Below are 23,122 nucleotides of genomic sequence, written 5' to 3'. Positions count from 1 at the left end.
CAAGGTGGAGTGATTTCACTGAAAGCATGCTTGGACCATGGCACATATCCCTTGTCTCTTTGTGTGCCTCTAGTACATCCAAATATTTTTTTCTTGAGATTGCATATTAAAGTGGTTATTTGATTTTGTGGGTTCGTTCCCTTGCCTTATGAATGTGTTTGATGGTGTTTTCAAACTAGGTTTGAGGGAGGCATTGGCAAATGGACTTGTTGAAAAACTTGGCTAGATTTGGAGTAAAGTTGTGTAACCCCAGCTAAACAACTCTAACTATAGGCCCTCAAGATCTTTTGTTCTCGAGTATCCAAATAGCTTGGCCCATTGACTCAATGAAACATGTGGTGGGTTGGAGTTTATACACGACTGTGTATAAACTCCAACCCATGACTGTGTATATTTAGGCTTGCCATATAGTTGGGTTAATGTTGATTTCCTTTCCAAGAAGCAAAGCCTAAATATACACGACTGTGTATATTTAGGCTTGCCAGATAGTTGGGTTAATGCTGATTTCCTTTCCAAGAAGCAAAGCCAAATGTCTTTGGAGTTATAAATGTAGAGAATATCTTGTTATGTTCACTTTTGATAAGAAATTCCCATTTCTTATGTCTTTGGAGTTATAAATGTAGAGAATATCTTGTTATGTTCACTTTTGACAAGAAATTCCCATTTCTTATGTCTTTGGAGTTACAAATGTAGAGAATATCTAGCAGTGTTCACTTTTGGCAAGAAACTCCCATTTTTGTGTTTATAAGGCCAAATTCTATATTCCATTTATGACGTAATATTTTACATTCCTTGTGCCTTTGTGGGCTCTCTAGTGGTTTTTATTGTATGGGGCAATCTCTATTGGATAATTGAGAAGAAAATTATGACACAGTATGTTTCTTCTCCTAGATTAGCATTGAATAGTTCTTATGTATGCAACTACTTTGGGTGGTTGGTGGTGTCCATGATCCATTTAATGAACAATTTGCATGATTATAAAGTCTCCTTAGTTATTCTTGTCCTTGTGCTTAGGAGCTCATGTCATTATGGATGTTAGTAGAGGCTTGGCGATCAAACTATGGTTGATTAGGTCTTTGTTTCATCAAGAAAAGTAATAGTCTGGATTCCTCTTGCCCAATTTGAGGCTTATGGTCTTGTTTACAAATTAACCCTCTGGTTGATTTGCCTTGAATTTTGTTGTTTATGAAGAATAAACATTAAAATATTTGGGGTTGTAGTAAAAGCACTTGGGAAATCTTCAAGCCATTTCTTTAACGGGTTTGTAGAGAAGGGATATTAGAGTAAAGTAGCTACTTGTGAGCCTATTCATGACAAGTATGAACATAATGAAGGAACCTGTTAGGGTAGATGAACCAATTTCTAGATTCATTAGCACTCTCCTCCTCGTCATAGTTGCATACAAAGACCAACTACCAAGACATCAAGGACCAAAATACATAGGTGTCGAATGTCATTGGTTGAATTTGTGTTCCGTAACCTAGCTACCATTACTCATTTTGTAGTTTCCATTAATGACCTGTTTATCTACATTACCTAGCTACACGATATCTTAAAACATTAGCCCAAATTTCAACCGTTTTGAAGGGTTTTAGAAAATATTCGCCCAATTCTAGATCAAATGGCTATGCTTCAACCATGCTCTCATCCTCAATTATCCTAAACAAGCAAGTCAACACAGTATTTGATGGGGTACCTAGCTACACTCATCAAGGTGTAGTCATTCCTAGATGAAATGGCTATGCTTCAACCATGCTCCCATCCTAAACAAGCAAGTCAACATAGTATTTGATGGTCTGCAGATGGATATAAGGGATGATAAGGCTTGGACGACATGGAAATAGGTATTAGTAACGTTCCCCATAACACCCCATCTAGTATGCAACATGAAGGGTGAATTTGGTGGAACTCGTGTTTGGCCAAATTGGATACACCTTGATCCTTGGACATGCTCTTTCTATGTTGTTTTACCCTTCAACACACCTTGGTACTTGAAACATGCTCTCTCTATGTTGTTTTAGCCTTCAATGTTTATAGCTTGTCTCTTCATTTCATTTGGGAAGAAGAACACATCTTCATTGCATTTGGGAAGAAGAACACTTCATTTGGGAAGAAGAACACATCTTCATTGCATTTGGGAAGAAGAACACATCTAAATTGCCAAAAAAAAGTTGATGGGCGGACGTGTGTGCAGGCTACAAGGGGGGCGCCCTATGACAGCATCTCCCCATGACATGTTAAACATGTTAGTTCGTTTGAAGCTCGCAGTCGTCCGTATTGCCAACGCAGACGGCGACAAGGTGCGTGATTTGCCCTCTTTGGAAAGGTCGCTGGTACCAGTCCTTGCAGTAGGCAGCATGCTCTACAAGTACTTGTTAGCAGTACGACTGAAGCTCTACCAGTGGAATATTCTCAGACCGACCAGGTACTACGTCTGCTTTTGACTGTGTTTATTATTTTCTAGTTTCTCATGGTTGTATGATGGCAAGACGTGTTTCCTTCAATTTGAGCACGAACATAACTTTGTTCTGCAAGCAATGCATGTCCCTTGTTTTGCAAGCCCTGTGACCTTTACATGTCTATTGGGGTAGTCATTTGGTTAGTCCAACCTCCTGCAGTCATTTCCTGTGGGTAATGTACTCCACCACTTTTTGAGGGGCCCCATCACGTGCACACAAGGGAGTGTGATTTTTTCCACGTCCCAAGGCTGGACGTGCAACCGCAACCAGGCAGGAGAAACCCTAGTTTAAGAGCGCCCATCAGGCACATGGGTATGTACCATAAAGCACACCAAAACACTTGTACAATACAGTATTGGGAAATTGAACCTGTGACCTCAAGCACGTATGGGCTTGTTGTAACCACTTCACCTCAACTCCAAGTTCCAACAGTGCTAGGATCACTTTTCAATACAATAAAATGTTTTTTTGTTTTTTTCCCGCCAGAGCAGTGAAAAGGAAAGAGGAAGAGGGGCGGGGGGGACGCGCTGCTGGCCTGGATGGTCTCTCGCCAATCGACATGGGAATGGCAATTCTTTGTCTCCCAAGATAACATTAGAGCCCCAGTTCGGACCCCGGGCCACTTCACTTTGTGCTCGATTGGAAGGGGTTTTGGAGGTGCAAATCTTGTGTGGATGAGGGAGAGACACTAGAGGGTAAAGGAGGTGCAAGTTAATTTCCACATGCAATGAAACTGTGGAAGATGAAAGGATATAAATAGTCCATAGGCACACCTCCTATCTTCACTTTCCCCGAGCTTGGTCTCTTGTGGAAGGGAGGGTTGGTTAGGCAGAGGGGGGACTTGTCTATCAACGTCACCCCTCCTGCAGCCCACGCAGACTTGTACCCCTGTGGGCTGACCCCTGTGATTTGCAGGATTGTCACGGGTGTGCTGGCCATTGGTACCAGCCACCGAGAGTTGCCAGCTGGCAACTCTTAATTTCCATGCTTGTTCAGGCCATCTGCCACTAGGCAACAAATACACACTCTTGCAATTTATCTCGGGCATAATTTGCCTTCCTAGGTTTGCTTTTTGGTCAGCACTTTGTGGCTGCCACATTCTTAGGTGCTCGGGCGGGTTGGTCGTGGAGAGCAAGTTTCCAATGCATTCCTGAGCAGCACTATGGAGCAGACGAATATTAAAGCTTGCTGCAAGAATGGATATAATCAAATTGGGATTGCTTAGAAAGGCTTCCATTTTTTCCACAAAGAAAGGGCGCTAGGAGTTTAGAGTCATGTTTTTCTGTGTGACCATGCACGGGCATCATACTATAAAATGATGATGTGAGCTGTAACATGATTGCTATGCGGAAGTGTGCTTAATGATGATTAATGCAAAGTGTAAAGCGTCACTCTATGGTATTACCTGCATTATAAGTTAGGTTTGTGTAACTAATAGACCGATGCACAAGTTGCCATAGCACACAAAGAACCTATCTTGTATCGGTTACCCTTTGTAGCACTCATTTCAGAAGCATTTTAGTTCAAGAGAGCGAAAGCTTGAGACTAGATATAGTGTTTCTAACTATAGAAACGCTGTGTGTGACACACCTACGAGCATGCAGGGCAGAGCCAGACATCAAATAGCAGCCCACGGGCAGAGTCGAACAATGCAGGTGACATGTCGCAAGGATGATGTGGTGGTCATGACGTGGCATTGATGACGTGGTAGTCGGGTATAGCTGGCCGACAACAATACTACTAGCCAACTAGGAGCATTGGTGCATATATATATATGTGGGTAGCCAAATCGTCATATTCATTTGCTTTCCTCAATGTTGGACTTCTTAGAGCATTTCTTTGTAGCGAAGTGCTAGCCAGGAGTTTCCAGTAGGTCACAGGGTTGTGCTTTGACGTCTTCATTCTCAGCCACATCTTGTACTTGAATTGGAGTTGCATTACTTCTTTCTTGTACATAATACAGATTAGTATTTTAGGACTCTTGTGTGTGCTGTATGTGTGATTCTGCCGCACTCTTCTTTCTATCTTTGGAAAACCCTAGCACATAGGCGCAAGTGTTCTACTGTTGGCATCAGAGCCTAGGGAACCTGCAATTTTTTTTTCTTTTCTGGCACCCTTGTGCATTTACTGCTTGGATAGGGTAGAGCACTTAAGTCCAAGAGTGCACAAGTTTGGGTTAGTTGGGGTATATTGTGCTTCCTTGCCCCACCAAATCCTTATCTCATCGTACAGGGTTGAAATCCCTCTCGTGGTCCTTGATCACTTGATATTTGTCATGGATTCACAATCCACTAATTTGCTTCTTAGCATGAAGGTATCCATGGACGCATAGGCAACTAAAATGGAGGCTATATTTGCCCGTCTTGTGCGCATCTTAGATTTTTTCATTTCTTGGGTGGAGCATACACCTAGGGTGGTGCATTGCATCAAGCGGGAACAAAGGAAGTTTTCAGCTAGGTCATTGAGGGAGAGTCTTCTCAGTTATGTTTGCACTCAACGGAGAATCTTTGGCTTTAGTGGTGGTCGTTTTAGTTTCTTGGGTCGTTCAAGAGGACTCTTCTCACTTGCCATTTGTGTTGGATGGAGTATCTTTAGTGTTTGATGTCATGGAGCCATCACAGGAGGGCACGCCATCACTTTAGTGTATTGGTAGATGTATTACTTGGAGTATGTTCCACAAGACACGGGTGGTTTAGACATACAGGTGCCGAGCAGTGCTGATGAATACATATTTGGTGCAACGTTTCTGAGGAGTATTGTTCTTGGTTTTGCTTTCTTCTTTCAGGGTGCATTGGGGCCGGTGCAAGTAGTTCTTGTGCTCCATCTCAGCCGATGCATTAGTGGTTGGAGTTTGGATAGTGGAGTGTTGCTGGACCATTCTCTAGAACGTTCTTCTCGGTTGGATAGACGGAAAGTGCTCGATCCGGTGGAAGCTGGTCATCTGTAGGTTTCTTTGTAGGTCTTTGTATTGATGCGGCAAGGACAAAGTGTGAGCCTTCACAGTGGACGCAAAGTGGTCTCGCAGTGTTCGCGATGCTGGCTATCTTGGATGAGCTTTGCTTGGATCTTTTTCTTTTATGGAAGGGCACTTTATATGTACACCATGCAGCTAGGACAACTGCAATGCAAGTAGGGGAGAATGTGACACACCTACGAGTATGCAAGGCAGAGACAGACATTAGATAGTAGTTGACGGGCAGAGTCAGACCGCAGGTGACATGTGGCACTGCCATGGTGATGTGGCAGTCGGGTACAGCTGGCCGACAGCAATACTACTGGCCGGCTAGGAGCATTAATGCATATATATATGTGGCTAGCCAAACCGTCATATTCACATGCTTTCCTCAGTGTTGGATATCACATAGCATTTCTTTGTAGGCAAAGTGCTAGCCAGGAGTGTGCAATAGGTCATAGGTTTGTGATTTGACGTCTTCATTCTCAACCACATCTTGTACTTGAATTTCAATATATTATTTCTTTCTTGTACATAATACAGAGCAGTTGTCACGTGCACCCTGCACTGAGGTACATTGTGACACACTGGCATGATCATCAGTGCAACATTTGTACAGAAGTAGCACCTTCTTTAGGAATATTTGTCGAACGCCGTGACCCCATTGTGAGCCCTCGGTCTAGGGACAGTCAAGCACGAGCTACGTAGGTCCGTCAAGTCTCAATCCTCTTAATCCACTTTGAGAATTCATCATGGAGGTGCATGTAGTGTCAATCTTAGCATTAGGTCTGCATTAAGGAGCATTTAGTTTGCCTTGGGCTAGGCCATGGCATGGCCAGTCTACAAAGGGGCCTCATCCAAGCCATTGGTGGACTTGGGCAGCCAGTCAGCTGACCTATCTCAAGCCCACTTGCTGTCGGCCAGCCCAACAGCCTGACCAGGGGCTTCGGCCAGCATGACAGGCTCGCATAGTGTAGTTGGCCAGCATGACAGGCTCACACAGTGTAGTCGGCCAGCATAAATGCCTTAGGGCAGCAGTCGGCCAGCATAGTATGAAGAGGGGATCCAGTTGAGGCAGTTCATCAGGTTGGCCAGCACAAAAAATCCAGTTAAATGATAATATTTGTCCAAATGGGATTGGCCGACAAAGCATGATACCAGCCGACTGCATGTTATGAAGGTATAAAAGCATGCGCATCCCTCTCCCTCAATCATTCATGTAATTCAGCAAAGTGCAGAAGCATACATCATCCAGTCGACTCTAGGCATCAAGGGAGCTCCTCTTCACATTCAGCCAGCATATGTGCACTCCTACAGCTATCTGGACTTGCATTAGTGGTGGCCAGAAGAGCCTTCAAAAGAGCCTCGGATTAGGGCAATACTTAGCCGATGTATGGTCTTCCTTGTCCTTGCATTGGGCATTCACATCGCTTGTTTTCTCAAGCATTGTACAGCATTCTCCAAAGAGTAATATAAGCAAATACTCCTGCATGTAGGGAGGGGGTCTTCAGTGGGTATTTGGGATCCAATACTTTGTCATCTTCTACATTCTCATTCTCCTCTCTCTCTCTCTCTCTACTCTCTAATTTGGATGCTAAAGATTCTCACCACATAAAGGTAAAAAGAAGGCCCTGTTGTGCGTTATCACGGTCAAGCTCAACGCATGTAATAGCAGTAGTTTAGTACTCGTGTGTGACGTATGTGTGAGTCCACCACACTCTTTTTTCGATCTTTGGAAAACCCTAGCACGTAGGCACAAGTGTTCTACACTGTGTGAGGGAGAGAATCTAAGGGGGGAAGGCATTGCTTGAAAAGGTCAACTATGGACTCATAATTTTGACTGAGTCCAAGGGATGTGTCTAATTGACTTCATTCCTTTGGAGGTGAGCTCTTAACGGGGGGTGTATGTTACATCCCTGGCATGGGCATAGGTTGATGCTCCATGGGCCAAGGGAGTGTCACACATAAGAAGCTGGCTATTGAGAGAGCTAAATAATTATCCCATCTGTGTATGGATAAAAATAGCACCAAAGTCCTGTACAAGTCTGAGGAGGGCTCACTACTCAGTGTTGAGCATGCCTTGTGTGGGTTTGGATCTAGACTAGCCCCGATGTGGGTCAATGGACTGCCGAGCTTCTAGAGCCTATGGTTGGGAGGTGAGTTTCCTTGTATGCTCTATATGTGTGCGTATGTGTGCTCTTGATGCAGGAGGATGGGGGACGACATTGTGAGGTTCACACAAGGAAAGCTTATTTCTAAGTTGGGATAAGAAAATGAACAACCTTGCAAGTGCTAGGAAGAGATTTCATGTAATCGAAGTATTCGGAAGAGCTCTTCAATTTGATCCAGTCATCTGTGTGAAATGCCTGTCTGATTGGGTCTGACATGTATATATGACTTATTTTTTTGGCATGATGTGAATTAGCTGAGGGATTCATGGATGTATGAGAACCCTAATATGTTTGAGAAGCTTGTCTCTTGCTTTTCTTTTGTGAAGGTTTGAGCTTTTAGGCTTGTTCCTCTTACTCGTGGTGTAAGGAGACGGCATGAAAGACTTCGTTCACTGCCCAAAAAAATTTGAATTTAATTTCTCCGCCCGTGAAGTTCAGTTTATTGAACATAATGGCAATAAATAGTCTTGCAACCTTCATACATGACAAATGTTACAAATGATTGTCTCTTGATGGTGTGCTTATCATACCACACTGTCCAGAAGGGGGCATGAACTCAAACTTCAAAGCTCAAACCCTGACATCTATAAATTTATGTCTTAACTCACAACAAAAAAGAAGAAGCAAATGAATGTCTCTACAGCTAAGCTTTGCATGGGATCATGTCACTTACTGTGACCCCAATTGATGTCCTTGATTCACAATTGTGCAGGCTGCCTATCCCAGTGATCAGTGTAGGCAACATTTCATGGGGGGGCAATGGAAAAACTCCTATGGTGGAGTATCTTGCTCGGCAATTTCTACATTGTGGTATTCCTCCTCTGATTCTAACACGGGTGACTAAACTGCCTCTGAATCAAGAAGCTTTTGCTTTTGTTTTTTGGGTGATGGATTGCTTGAGTTGCACGTTATTGCATTTATCATGGCTAAATAATTGTTTTACATAATGTAGAAGCTCTTGTTTTGCAGGGATATGGAGGTGGAGATGAAGTCAGACTGCTTGAAGGTCATTTGCAGGGAACTCCAGCATTGATTGGTGTGGGTCGTAACAGAGTTAAAGTTGCAACTGCACTGCTTGGCAAACATGGTGTGATGGGCTTCCATGACATACTTCCTTTGACTAAAAAGCTGCACCTTTATAAGGAGTCCAATGCTCTGCATTGCCTATCAAGTTTGGATAGGCCTAAAGTTGTGCTCGAGCACCAGTCCCAGTCTCAGATAGGGTCTTCAGAGCACAGAAAAGGCATGGGGGTTGTTCTTATAGATGATGGTATGCAGGTAGGTGTTTTGACATGAGAATTCATAGGTGAACGGTGCAATAATGGTCACTTTTTGAGCATTTTAAGCTGCCTTACACCATTCCTTTGCTCATCATCCCAGCACCGGAGGATAAGCAGAGACATTGAGATTGTCATGGTCAATGCCATATCACTTTTTGGCAGTGGAAGGTTGCTACCATATGGCCCATTACGAGAGCCTTTAGATGCATTGATACAAGCAGACACGGTTGTCATCCATCATGCAAATCTGGTAAGGATTCAGTCTATCTTTTAGGGAGAAGGATTACGCTTCCATACATTCCTGTTGCTTAAGTATACCTGGGTACTGATGCATATAGAACTGTTAGAGATCCGATAGTGTGTATCTAACCATGACTTCAATGTGTGGCAGTAGAGCTGGAGTGCAGAAAGTCTTAGGCACTGCAATCATCTATTGAGAAATCTCTTACAATGGGTCCTTTCTTGTGACACTCCTCACTCTAGGTGTGCAGCCTCTATCACTTATCAGTTGCCCAGTGCAGACAACGGACAACTGGGATCACACAAGGACAGTGGGACACTGCTCGACATTAGATTTTGAAGCAAGAGAATTCAACAGCAGTTTGGGCAGTGAAAAATGGTGCAAATGGGCCAAAAAGGTGCTAAAAAAGTGCCTCAACCCAGTTTATGGTTGGGCCAAAAGATTGACCCCCTGAATGTGAGCCTAAGGGGGCCCTCTTAGAGGTGAAACATAGGGAGGAAGGAGCTGACTGACTGCATAAGTTTGTCCTCCAAAAATGTTCAACATCCGCTCATCCTCATTCTTGCCTTCGAAGCTATAGCACTCATACTTCCTGTCTCCTTCAGATAGTGGGCAGCCAAAGGTGCTTCAACACAGCCAACTTCATCAGCAAGTTTTTATCTCCCTTCTCAGCTAGCCTTTGCCCTGTAGACAGGTACTGGTGGAACTTGGGTTGACCGTGGAGACATTGTTCGGTAGAGATTGGGGGTTTCTCTCTTGAGCTGATTTGGCAAGCTTTGTAAGTGGAGCTTTGCTCACAATAGTAATAGATTAGAATCATTTAAGTATCTGTACATGCTTGTGTTATCTTTAAACCCTCCCATTTCAGACAGATAAGCCTTTAGGTATCTGTGCTTGTTTGCGTTCTCTTTTAAATCCTCCCATTTCAGACAGATAAGCCTTACATTTGGTATCACAGCTTAGGGTCTCTTAAATATTTTCTTTTCTAGCCTAATCCTTAGCGTCGGTTGCCTGATTTTAGTCACATCTAAGTGTGAGGAGCGCATTATGTGGGGGGAAAGCTTCTTTTTGCACCATAGCTTCAGCTTAGGACCTCTTTCTTCTCTATATGCCATCTACTACTAGATCTATGGAGGAACAGTTTACGGGCCTAGGTTGGGATCCATTGGTTGGGACATGTGAGAGCTTCTCTTGTCTTGGATAGAGGACCAATTAGTTTGTTGGATCACTTGAAGTAGCCTCCTCCTTTGAATCCTCCTTCACATTTGTTAGAAAAATCTTTTGAAATGTGCTCAGTGGAGTCACACTTGAAACATCGTCGTACTAGCCACTTGGCTTGGAACTCTTCCTGAGGTCGTGGCTTTGACACCCCTCCCTTGAATCGTCCTTACCCTCTTTAGCTTTAGCAATTATCCTTGCCCTTGTGTTGCTGGTGTTGTGTCCTTGGCTTGGGACCATCTTGTGATTCGGACGTCATTGCCAAATGAATTGCTGCCAAGTCCCTCTTTGGCTTGTCTGCATGAACCTAGCATGCAAGGATGGCTTCAAGACATCCAGAAACCTCCTGACTTCTTCCTTCATCTTGATGGTTTCATGAAGAATGAACAATAGTTTCATGAAGTGAGTGAGGTAATCAATTATGGACTCGCCCTGCCACTGTGAGAAATTCACCTACTATTGCTTCAAGCTACCACGATAGTCCACTCATGTAAATTTCTTCAAAGCTGTGCCGGTCTCCTAGTGATGGGGACCAAATGACGTGTGAGACAGTTCTCCCATGAGAGGAGAGTTTCCCTTCAATGTTACCCGGATGATGTTAGTCCAATCATGTAAATTTCTTCAAGACTGTGCCAGTCTCCGAGTGACGGAGACCGAAGTGTGAGGCAATTCTCACATGAGAGGAGAGTTTCCCATCAACATTGTCCGGCATTTCTCACCTGAGAGGAGAGTGTCCCATCAACCTTGCCTGGACAATGTGAAGCTGAAAAATATGTGATCTGCGGCTTGCATGAGTGATGGACACCTCTCTCAGGCAAAAATGGTGACTATCTGACCATCCATCTTTCCACGTGCTTGGGTAGCTTCAAAATCTCCATCATCTGGGCCTGGTCTCGTTTCAACATGGCAACCAAACGGCAGTGACCAGAAAAGGAGGCGCAATGACAGGGTGGGGAATTGGAAAATGATGAACTAGAAGAACAGGAAGAACTAGAGGAGGAAGAGGAATCCCGGGAAGAACAGGAAGAACTAGAGGAGGAAGAGGAATCCCGGGAAGGAACGCCATTGGGGTTTCCCATGTTTCTTGGAGTGATGATCCCAGGTGTCACACTAGCGCTACGGGGATGATGACTCTATTAGTGCCTCCCATGAGACCAGGAATGATGCTCGAAGCACTTATCCTTCTCATAATCTAGCTGCGTGCTGTCATTCTGCTCATCCTCCTGATTGTAGCCGGCTATACAGTATCCTAGTGAGGCTTGGAAGGGATGATCATGCAGCCCCTGATCATTGTAGATATACCTGTGCCAATGTCTTAGCTCTCTTCATTTCTAGGGTTAGCTACACACCGAGAGGATTATTACAACATGCCAACATGTATGTCTGCAAGATACCTTGTTGTAGAACCCAAGCAACCGGGTAAACAATCCAAAAAAGAACCATGTGCCAAACTATGCCGAGCTTATGCATTGTTACAACCCTAGCATGGACCAGCTTAAGGCCATGTTTGAACCCTATAGGCTATGGGTCATGCAATGTGCAACATGGATTAGCAATTGGCTGTGAAGGAGAGGTTTGTTAATCCCATAAAGCTGTTAGCAGTTGGCTCTGGCTGTGGCGTTTGGGAGACCAGGTTTATGTGGCCATCATTGGAACTGTCTGCAAAGCATTGTATCCAAGTTTCTAGAATAAAAGAATACTGAAAAGGGGTGGACAGGCCTATACTTTGTAAGTTTGTAGTGTCTGGGCATGAAGCACACACATGCACATGGCCGGGTAAACAATCCAAAAAAGAATCATGTGCCAAACTATGCTGAGCTTATGCATTGTTACAACCCTAGCATGGACCGACTTAAGACCATGTTTGAATCCTATGGGTTATGCAATGTGCAACATGGATTAGCAATTGGCTCTGGCTGTGGTGTTTGGGAGACCAGCCATCATTGGAACTGTCTGCAAAGCATTGTATCCAAGTTTCTAGAATAAAAGAATACTTAAAAGGGGTGGACAGGCCTATATTTTGTAAGTTTGTAGTGTCTGGGCACGAAGCACACACCAAATTCACTATTGCATATCATTCTTGCATTGTTTTGTCGTTGATTAAGTAAATTATCCTCCACAAGTTTGAGGATCAAACGCATATAGAATTAGAGTCTTGGTATAGATCTTGGTAATTGCTTGATTAAAACTTGTGATTGCATATATATGATAGAGCTTTTTTCTTCAAACGTTGAGGGATTACAGGGTTCCGTCGAGGGAGATGTTTTAGCTTCTGATGGGATAGTTATCCAAAACTCAGGATTGCTGGATGCCTAGTTCATGGGGTGAGTGTACTAGCCTCTCTGATATGGCAGATGTCGATTTCATTAGCCACACCTTTGACGTGGTAGATGTACGGTTTATGGGCCATGTCTTTGACGAGCCAGATGTCTAGGTTATTTGTTATCTGTAGAGAGGTATTGACTGGTGGGGTTATACTAGTCGACCTAGTTCAAGTAGAGAGTGTTGATGCTGGCAAATTTTGCTTGCAACTTGATTACCTTGACATAGTAGGTTGAGTTTGGACTTGAAGTTTCTCGATACTTTAGGTAGTCAAAAATTGACTAGTGGGATTATACTAGTCGACCTAGTTCAAGTAGAGAGTGTTGATGTTGGCAAATTTCACTTGCATCTTGATTACCTTGACATAGTAGGTTGAGTTCGGACTTGAAGCATAGTAGGTTGAGTTCGGACTTGAAGTTTCTTGATACTTTAGGCAGTCAAAAATTGAATAGGTTCATACTCATGATGATTGTTCTCAATCTATCAGGCAGTAGAGATGATAAATCAGTTTTGGTGGAACATTGCACATGTTTGGCACACTCAAGAGATCATTTGATTGGTCAAGATCTGCCTATGATAATACTGAATAGGTTATGTTTGGTATGGGTGTCAACCCAAGTGTCCCTTGAGAAATATGACTTGAAGATGTAGTTCTGGGTCATTTATGACGCGAGAGTGTTCTATTGTCCTCAGAGAGGGAAGGTATTTTTTCTATATACCCTAGGTACGAGGAATTACCCAATCCTGATAGGATAGGTATTTTGATTGGCTACGACAATTGTCTGTGTGATGTTAGATTATCCGATTCCTCGGGAGTTGGATTGAGGGATTGTTCTGTTTCTCACGATTTTGGTTCGAGTTGGTTAGTTTTAAGTTCCACTAAGATAGTTGTGTTAGCACATTCATCCCCAGTTTCTGCTCATTTATGGTGCCCATTTGGTCCCTTTTGCATGGCCCTTGCTTGTGGGCTGGCCACCCCTTTTTTCCATATTTTTCCGGGATTTTTCCCAGCCCTTTTGGTATTTTAGTCGCCCAGCTCCTCTGCTCCAGTCGGACAGCTTATTGAGCTCCAGTCGGCCAACACTCCTCACCTATAAATAGGTGGGGCTGGCCTCTTATCATTCATTCAGTCTTGGACATATTTTGCTCCCTCACTTATGAGACTTGTATTTTTTTTTTTCCGAGAAAGGATCCTTTCATTAGTTATATAAAAACGCCCGTAGGGCTACAAAAGATCTCTCCTGCTCATAAGAGAAACAGAGCAGTGAATACAGCATGGCAGCCCGGGAGACTCTCCCTAGGTGCTGCAAAATACAAGCATCAGTACAAAGAACTGAGAGGCTAAATCATACAATAGGGGGGGGGGGGGGAAGAGCCAAACAGGTGGCCTGTAGGGCCAATTGGGGGATCCCGTGTGTAAGGTGTAGAAGGGGCCACAACGCCAAGTGGTGTGAAAGGCTTGGCGCCGCAAGATCGCCTCATCCGAGTCTCCCCGGATGCGGTCGTACTGTCCTCGCAAGGTGTGGATCAACTCCTGCCACATCCCCCGTACAGTCGCTGCTGGTGGCTCCAATCTCCCCTCAAAGGCCGTAAAGCACCGGGCCCTCCAGGTGAACCAGATGGTGAGGCTGCTGAGGAGCTCCCATCGTAAATCCCGCTCCTGTGTCCAGCTGGCGGACGAGAAATCCGGTGCCGGAACCAAGCGAGGCTGGCCCCTAATAAATCTGATGGCCTGACTGCCCTGCTCCATCTCATAGCCCATAGCAGGCCCTGACGAAGTCGACCAAGCAGCGGCACCCCATGTAAACATACCCTCTGGAGAGAGGGGAGCCAGAATACGCAGCATCCGCAGCCAAATCTGCTGCGCCTGAGGGCAATCCCAAAGGCAGTGTCTCTGTGTCTGCATAGGGTGGCCGCATCGGACGCAGGCCGCCGGAAGACCGCTGTAAACAAGCCAAGTGCCAACTGCTGAGCCCCTGTGGGCGACCAGCCACTGAAAAGTCGAGATCCTGCGGGCTTGTCGACTAGCCCAGAGCCGAGCCCAAAAATCCTCCAGGAACTCCTGTGAGAGTCCCTGTAGCCGCCAATGCCCCGCTGCCGCTGGAGAGACCGTCCTCCTCGCCGTCAAAATATGCCGCCCCAGCCGAACAGTATACTGGAAAAAGGTAATCTCTGTGGCCTCAAGGGATGCATAAGGATCATGCCACTCGTACTCCCCGGGGTCCCACTGTAGCCGGGCCAAGGGGCGCGCTGCATATGCCCATATGCGCCAATCCGGGAGCACATCAGCAGGATCGGGGTCTATATGCCACTTCCGAGAAGCGGCGGCCACTACCCGAATCCTCTGAAAGGTGCACTCTGCAACCAAAGGCGACTCCACCTCCACTCGCTGGAGTCTGCCCTCATCCTGAATCTCATAGTAGAGGCAACTGCCATCCTCAGTGCAAGCTCTGACAGCAATGAGGATCTCCAACTGTGTAAAGGCTCCCATCCACCGTGGGGTCACTGGCTCGAGAGGCGTGAACCACTCCTCTGTGAGTGCCTCCTGAATATCATCTCTCATAATCAACCCCCCTCTGAAGTGACTCAGCCTCTCCACCTGGATCTCCTCTGGGAGACTGCAGAAGGCCTGCCAGTCTCCAAAACTACGAGCTGGGCCTGCCGCTAAAGGCGCCCAGGCTAAACGAGGCCGAGAACCCAGCATATGACCCCGCTCTGTGCGAACCGCTGGGCTCCAGATGAGCGGCTGTCTGGCCCGCTCCTCAACACAAGAAGGAGGTCGCTGAGAAAGCCCTGGTCTCAGCATCTCCCAAGCTCTCAGGATACTCAAAGCAAATCTGTCCTCCCATCCTCCTCCTCATCTCTATGAAGATCCAGCGAATCTCTGGTGCCCAAGTGCCCCCTGCTGGGGGCGCCCGAGCCTGCAGCCGCTGCAAGAGGAGCTCTTTCCAAGGCTCAGCGCCTGGCAGCAACCCCCGAACAATAAGCTTCCCCAATAAGGCTCTGCTCTGATCGACTGTATCTATAATGCCCAAACCTCCTTGAGCCAGCGGAAGTGTAATAACTGCCCATGCAACCTTTGCCCGAGCTGGCTGACCGTCCCGCCCAGACCACAGAAAGTTCCTGATCAGCCTCTGTACCTGGCTGATGCAAGAGCTCGAGAAGATCCAGCAAGACGTAATGTACCACATGGTCGCTAACAGCACCTGATTTGCCACCACCACCCTCCTAGCCAAGGATAGTCGAGCTGTACTCCAATACAAAAGCTTCTTCCGAATGCTCAGAAGAAGCGGGGCAATCTGCTGCTCAGGTGACAAATCTAGGCCAACTGGCATCCCAAATACCGCACTGCTGTGCGTGGAGGAATCCATCTAAAACCGGGGTCTGGGCTCCATGCCGGAGTGGGAGCACTACTGATCCAAAAGGCCACTGTCTTGCGCCAATTGATCAATGCTCCCGAAGCTGCACTAAAAACCTGGAGCGACTGCTCTGCCCGAAGAAGATTGGCCTCTTGGCCATGTAAAAATAAGCCCGTGTCGTCTGCAAACTCAGCATCAAGCAGGTCCTCCCCCCGGACTGGGAGCTGAAGTCCTCTCAAACCAACCTCCTCTGCCGTCAAATACATGCTCATAGCCTCCGCAAAGAAGAGAAAAAGAAAGGGGGCGAGGGGACACCTCTGACGGACTGATCTGGTCAGCTCAAAACTCGGCCCCCGTCCTCCTGCAATCAACACCTGGCTGCGAGCTGTGGAATACAGAGCCGCCACCCCTCTGATCCATCCTGGCTCAAAGCCCAGGCGAAGCATAGTGCCCTCTAAGAAACCCCAATCAACTCTATCGTATGCCTTCTCAAAATCGAGAAGCATCACGACCAAGTCCTCGCCAAGAAATCTAGCTCTGGCCGTCGCCTCCTAGAAAGTAAAGATGTTGTCAAGGATACTGCGCTCCTTGACAAATCCTGTCTGAGTAGCATGAATCAACTCCCCCAGGAAGGGCTGGATCCTCAAACTCAAGGCCTTTGCTAAGACCTTGTAGACAGTATTGAGGATCGTAATAGGCCTCCAATGCCGAATATCATCTGATACTCCTTCCCCCTTGGGGATAAGATAGATCAAGCCCTCTGAAAAGCTCTGCGGCATCACCCTAGTGTCCAAAACATGCTGAAAGCCCCTGCGGAGGCCTGGCCCCAAAAGGTCCCAATAGCGCATAAAAAAGGCCGGCGTCAGTCCGTCCTCCCCTGGGCAACTATGTCGCGGCAGGACCCTCAAGGCCTCGGCAAGCTCAATCTCTGAAAGAGGCGCACCAAGAACTGAACGCATACAATCTGTGACCCTCCTCTGCACATGGGCCCACACAGTCTGTCTGCAAGCATCTCTGTCCTCAGTGGCTGGCTCCGCTGAAAGCAGGTCTCTATAAAATGCAGTGGCAATGGCTCTGATCTCCCCGGGCTCAGTAGCTACCGAACCATCCGGTCTACCAAGCTGACGGACTCCTGCCCGAGCATGGCGGGGTCCAGTGATCTCAAAAAACTCACCAGTCACTCTATCACCAAGCTGCGTCCACTGAGAGGCCTGACGACGATAGTAAAACTCATGTCTCTGCTCCTCTGCCTCTCTAACCTCTTGGCGTGCCTGGCTCAGCTGGGACGCCAACCACTCACATGCAGGCTGCTGCTCCTGGAGGCGCTGTAACGAGGCAAGGCTGCGTCTCAGCCGATGCTCCCTCTCGCGAATCTCTCCCAGCCGTGTCAAAGCTGCAGCGTGCAGAAAAGAGCTAAGCTCGATGAGTCCCTGGGCACACTGGCCTGCTGCATCTTGGTCAGAGCACTGACTATCATGCCAGATCCTCTCAATGTCCTCAGCGAGACTGGGATCTGTAAGTACCCTCTCTGGGATCCTCAACTGCAAGCTGGGCTCCCGTGTCCTCTCCTCCCATGTCAGGATAACTGGCGCATGATCTGAAAATGAGGTGCCAGCGAGAATGCCGACGGAGCCCCCTCGCTCCCCTAACCAGTCGTCCACATAAAAGCGATCAATCCGTGATAGATTAGTCCCTCCCTGTCGGCGATCCGACCGAGAGAAACTAAGACTGTCCTGAGAACGGGAGAAGGCCCCATGCTGCCATGCATCAGTGATCCTCAGTGTCATGCAAAGCCGGTCCCAAGCTGCAAGCTCCGTGCCGTGCACTATAACATGACTGCCTCCCACCCTATCGGCCGGGTCCTCAAGCATGTTGAAGTCTCCCCCGACACACCAATGTGCGGCCTCTGGCAATGCATCCGTAACCTGGGTCCAGAACTCTGCTCTGGCACTAGCATGATTAGGCGCATAGATGTTGAGCACGCCGAATAGCTCATCATGCATCCTCAGAATGACATACTGTGCTCTACCAGGCACAATGATCCCTCGATCCACAATGGCCTGCCGCCATACATCTGCAATGACCATGCAAACTCCTCCCTGTCCACCCAAAGGACCAAACCCTGCAGACCAAAAGGTATCCCATCTACCAGGCATCACCGAACCATATCTCCGGATCTTGCTCTCACCCAAGTGGTGCTCCTGCATCATCAAAATATCAATGCTACCACCAACCAGGCATCTCTGAAGCTCCTGCCTCAAGCAACCTCGATAGCGTATAAAATGTGCTCCGCCCAGGCCCTGTACATTCCATGAGATGATCCTCATGGATGACCTGCTGAGGTAGATGCTGTCTCAGCCGTGCGGCGGGCCTTCGCAAGCGGCTTGGATGGAGAGTAGTCCCCATCCGAGCGGCTGCGAATCCCTGAGGCATCCACACTCCCGGGATCCAAGAAAAAATGAGCCAACTCCCAGAGCCGGCCTATCACATCTGTCACCTCCAGGTCGCTCACATGATGAGAAAACTCAACTGCCTGAGTCTTCAAAGTGCTAAGAGCGAGCTCTAGAGTCCACTCCCGGTCGCAAGGGCCACAGAGAGGGAACGAGAAGGCCACTGCTGAATCAAGTGCCTCCTCCCCGCGGGCCGGAGGTATCACTACATGAACTCGGATGGGTGCTGGCTCATGGGGGCCCTCTGCTCCAAAAAGCCGAGTGAAGGCGTAACCGAAAGCCTTCGATCGTTGTCTAACACCGAGGCGACTCAGCCGACTGCGGATAGATGATATCCGTGAAGCCCGAATCGGCATGGTAGGTCTCCTTTGTGGTGCTCGAGCGAGGTCGGCGCTCAGCGCCCTCCGGACTGCGGGTGAGCGCCAGGGGATTGCCAGGGTCTCCCAGGAAGGTGAGGCGGGTGGGGGGGAGGAGGGGGGGGCGAGGGGGGCGGAGAGGGAGCCGCTGTCGAGACCGGAGCGGGGGCGGGAGGAGGCAAAGGTGGAAGCGAGGCAGTGGGAGGGGATGGGGGTGGGGGGGTGAAGGAGGGGGTGCTGGCATCTCCTGGTCCTCAGTCACTGCAGGGGTCTCCTCCTGGAGGGGAGCAAAGCTGTTCCTCACGGGAACCCAGTGAGGCTGAGACTGTGGCTGCTGCTGCAGCGGTCTCTCTGCGTGCTGCTGTGACTGTCTCCCTCGGCGGCGCCCCTGTCCAGGCTGCCACTCTGAGGTCTCTGTGGCCTGAGCAGGTGTCCCGGAGGCAGCCTGCCGTGCCGCATCTGTGGGCGGGCCATCAGGGGCCTGCTGCTGTGGTGAGGGTCGAGGTCTCCTGCGAGGGCAGGCCTTGGCCAGATGGCCGACCTGCCTGCATATGAAGCACTGGTTCGGGAGCCCCGAGAACTCCACTCTCTGATCAATCCATCCCCCCCCTATCCTAGGTAGCTGAATGACCTTAGGAAGGGAGGAGATGTCAGACACCAAAACTCTGACGGAGGGTAGCCCAGCTGCTCTGGCCACCACTGAAGCTGCTGTGGGGCCAGTCTCGAGTACCGAGCCCACCAATGCTCCTAGCCGAGAGAGAAGCGGAAGATACTCCCGGCGGAGTCCAGGGAAGCAAACTGTAACATGAAAAAGGCGCTCTCCCTGCTCAGCCGCTGCTGGATCAAAGCCATGCTGCCAAGGTCTGAAGAAAGCCCGAGCACCCCTGATGTCAAGGGGACTCATGGCAAGGACCTTGGCCACACTCTGGGCGGTCTCGAACTCGATCTGATAATGTCCCCGGCCCAGTAGCTGTACGTCCAGGATCTTGCCCACATCTGCAAGAAGGCGGGCCTGGAGAAGATCCCGGATCTCCCCTCTGCTGGGGCGAGTGCCGACTATACGGCAGATGGTGGAATGGGCCTGAAGGCGTTCCACCTCTGCGGTGAGGCTCGCTTCCTCTTCCGGCGAAAGAGAAAGCCTGATGGGGGTGTCCTCGGGGGCGGGCGAGGGGGCTGCGGATGAGTCCCTCTGAGGCGAGGCGGGAGGAGTCTCCATCAGAGTCTGAAGCTCAGGCGTAGGCGTAGGCGAGGCGAAAGCGGAAATCCTGCAAGAAACGGGCTGCACAGAGAGAGGCGGAAGACCGGAGGAAAAAGGAAAAGCAAAACCCCCTGGGGGGCGGAAGTCAGCACGAAAAGGGAGGGGGGGTAAAAATGGCGAAGGAGAAGCCCGGGGGGGGGGGGGGGGGGGGTAAAAATGGCGAAGGAGAAGCCCCGGGGGGGGGGGGGGGGGGGGCAGCTACGCGAATGAGGGGCGGGTAGGAGAATGCTGGCGGAGGGGGGGTCGGGGCGCTGCAGAGGTGAGGTGGGCGCGAAGAAGGGGGTGGGGCGAGAAGGCGAGGAGGGGGGGGGGCGAGAGGGCGAGGAGGGTGCGCAGCAGCGAGGGAGGGGGGGCGCAGCAGCGAAGCAGGCGAAGGGGGGCAAGAAAGAAGGGCGGCGGGCAGAGCAACGAGGGAGGGGGGCGCAGGAACTACAGCAGGCGGGGGGGCAAGAGCAAGCGCAATGGCGGGGGGCGCTGGTGTGCAGGACGCGCAAGCAGGGACGGGGCGTAGCTTCAGCGAGCGAGTACGAAGGTCTCAAACTCCCAAAAAAAAAAAACTTATGAGACTTGTATTGTCTCTTGCTTGGGACTGTTTTGCTTCAGTATATTCAGCATAGTTTTCTCCATCTCTCTCTCTCTCTTGCACTCTCTGTTTAGCACATTCTAGTGCCACTCTTTGTTTAGCACATTCTAGTGCCACTCTGCTTCCGCTCTGTGCACTCTTTCATGGTATCATCGCTCCCAGTTTAGAAACCTCTTTGTTGCCCCAAATTCAGCCCTGTTTTCAGCACCTTCTCCTCTGCGTTTTCTCTCAGATTTGCAGCCCTTTGCTGCGACGTTTTCTGAACTCCAGTTTTGCAGCGAAGGATAGTGGGCCAGTTTTGCTCACTGCATCTGAGGAGTTTGTTTCTCCTGTTGCCTTGCCCTCAGTTTCTGTGCATACTTCTCCTTGCCAGGATGATATATCTGGTAATGTTTTTGAGGATGACAGTGGCCTATCTTTGCTCACAGCTTCTGAGGGGGATTTTTCTCCTATTGCTTCGCCTTCGATTCTTTCTTCGACACCCAGTGACCAAGATGTGTTGCTGGTCCCTTTGCCTTCTATGGAGGAGCCTGCTTCTACGCTGTGTTATGCTATTGAGGAGGCTACTACTACTTCAGTTACCACTACAGTGAATGTTCCTTCTTCCCTTACTCTGTGTGAGGATTTTGGATTGTGGTCAGGTCTGTCCGTGACCGTGCCTGGGGCACAGTGATACTTCCAGGGATTGAAGGATTAGGATTTGGATTTGGTTGGGCTTGTGGAGTCCCGACATTAGTTTTCAGAGGGGGCAGTTAAGTTCTTACATTTGGCGATGCCGACCTTCGAGGAGGGTGCTATTATACAGCATTTGGCTACTCTTGGTACAGAGTTGGAGCAGATGGACTCTATTTCTTTTGAGGGTATTATCTTCTTGGAGCTACAGGCTTCTAGGGATTCCTGTGACACTGTGTTTATATTTGGTTTTGGCACCAATATTTGGAGTAGCACGATGCAACCTTCATGGTTGATATCTTCTAGAAGAACAGTATACTTGGTAGCTTGTTCTGTTACTTTTGTAGCTGAGTTGCTGTGGAGATAGCTTGTGGAGCTTTCCTGGTACCTGTTGTTGCTGCTTTCTTTTGTCTTTGACAGAGGACGACTTCTTCGACTTTTCGGAGTATGTTTAGCATCTGTTGTCGAGAGGGGGTGTTTGTCATGGCCCTGTGAAAATGGAACAGTACAAGTGTGGGCATGGTGGTTGCAGAGTCAGAATATTTTATGATTCACATGGGGGGTGCCCGGACAGAGTTTAAGATGTGTGGACATCCCTAGGTGTGAAGGGGGGAACTAGAAACATTAAACTTTAATGTTTATTAAAGTTTGCCCCTAGGCCTTAGTGGCCCTAGGGAACTTATTAAAGTTTGGGGCCCTAGGGATTATTTTGGGGGAGAGTCACTCCACTTTTGGAGTAAGTGTATCTCTCTCTTCTCTCTCTCTCTCTAGCTTTTGGAAAAGAGGGAATCGTGGAGTTCTTCAAGCGCATATACACAAGCGTGGAGAAGTGGAAGGAGAAGGGCGACTGCTGAAGACTGTTTGCTGCAGTTTTCCCTGTGCAAACCAGCCGTACAGCCTGTACGGACAGGCTGCAGGCTCTTTCTTGGTCCACGCTTCACACAGGAGTTGCTGCTGATTCTTCTTCTCTGCTGGATTCTCTGCGCACAGGCCCTGTACAGGCTGTACCAGCAAGTACACAGCCAGTACCATATTGTACGACTGCCGTACAGTGTACGGACAGTCAGGTACAGCAAGTACAACTGCTGAAGGCGGCGTAAACAGGTGCTGGACAGAACTGTGTACTCAGATTCAGACAGGTACAAGAGTGGACAGCAGACTGTGTGTGCAAGTACAACCCCTGGCACGTATCCCGAGGTGGTACAGACGGGTACGGGGCTGTTTTTCAGATCTGTATTTTTCAAGGACAGCATAAGAGTGAACATCAGGAGGAGGGTACAGGCAAGTACAAGCACATGTGTGAAGCAGGGTTGTGGATACAAGTGCCTACAAGTACAGATTGGTGCTGTTTCTTTCACCAGTGCTGTTTCACGAGCTGAATTTGGTAAGCTCCGTTTCTATTCATCTATCTCTCTTTCTACTGCTTGATGTCTGTTGCAGATATGAGTTATCTGGCCCCTTGTGAGAGGAGGGGTATGGCAGATTGACAAGGGTTAAGACAGAGTTTGGACAGCACATGTATGTTTGAGCTGAGATGATGTATCATGCACTTGAGTTATGCCTATATGCCCATGGCTGGCCTGCTTAATGATCTTGGCTGATCAGAGGGAGGCACAGTGTGTTATTTGGAGACACAGATCTGTGTGCATAGATCCTCTGTGCTAAGAAGGATTTGTGGGCCGTCAGATTGGATATACAGGTGTAAACTCTTGGCTGATTTTTGTGTTGTACTCAGCCATTCATATTATTTTAATTGAATAAAGAAATACCGCAAGGGGCGCCAAGCTTTGGGGCCAACAG

General features: G+C 48.3%; 1 protein-coding gene across 3 annotated transcripts in view; it reads left to right on the top strand.

Moving 5' to 3' along the window:
* Window positions 1–2,118: 2,118 nt before the first annotated feature.
* Window positions 2,119–23,122, top strand: part of LPXK (tetraacyldisaccharide 4'-kinase family protein) — a 41,656-nt gene continuing 20,652 nt past the window's right edge. Inside the window, exons 1-4 of one of the 3 annotated variants that reach the window (XM_086800379.1) lie at window positions 2,119–2,425; window positions 8,296–8,419; window positions 8,553–8,861; window positions 8,964–9,113. In XM_086800379.1, coding sequence (XP_086656505.1) covers window positions 2,175–2,425; window positions 8,296–8,419; window positions 8,553–8,861; window positions 8,964–9,113 — 834 coding nt within the window. In that variant the 5' untranslated portion in view covers window positions 2,119–2,174. The remainder of the gene's footprint in view (window positions 2,426–8,295; window positions 8,420–8,552; window positions 8,862–8,963; window positions 9,114–23,122) is intronic. The other 2 variants (XM_086800384.1, XM_086800374.1) reach the window with 2 other exon arrangements.

Source organism: Cibotium barometz, chromosome 1 (assembly GCF_041138505.1).
Source record: "Cibotium barometz isolate CiBa-2024 chromosome 1, ASM4113850v1, whole genome shotgun sequence".
NCBI classification, from domain to species: domain Eukaryota; kingdom Viridiplantae; phylum Streptophyta; class Polypodiopsida; order Cyatheales; family Cibotiaceae; genus Cibotium; species Cibotium barometz.
This window is presented reverse-complemented; position numbering and strand designations above follow the sequence as displayed.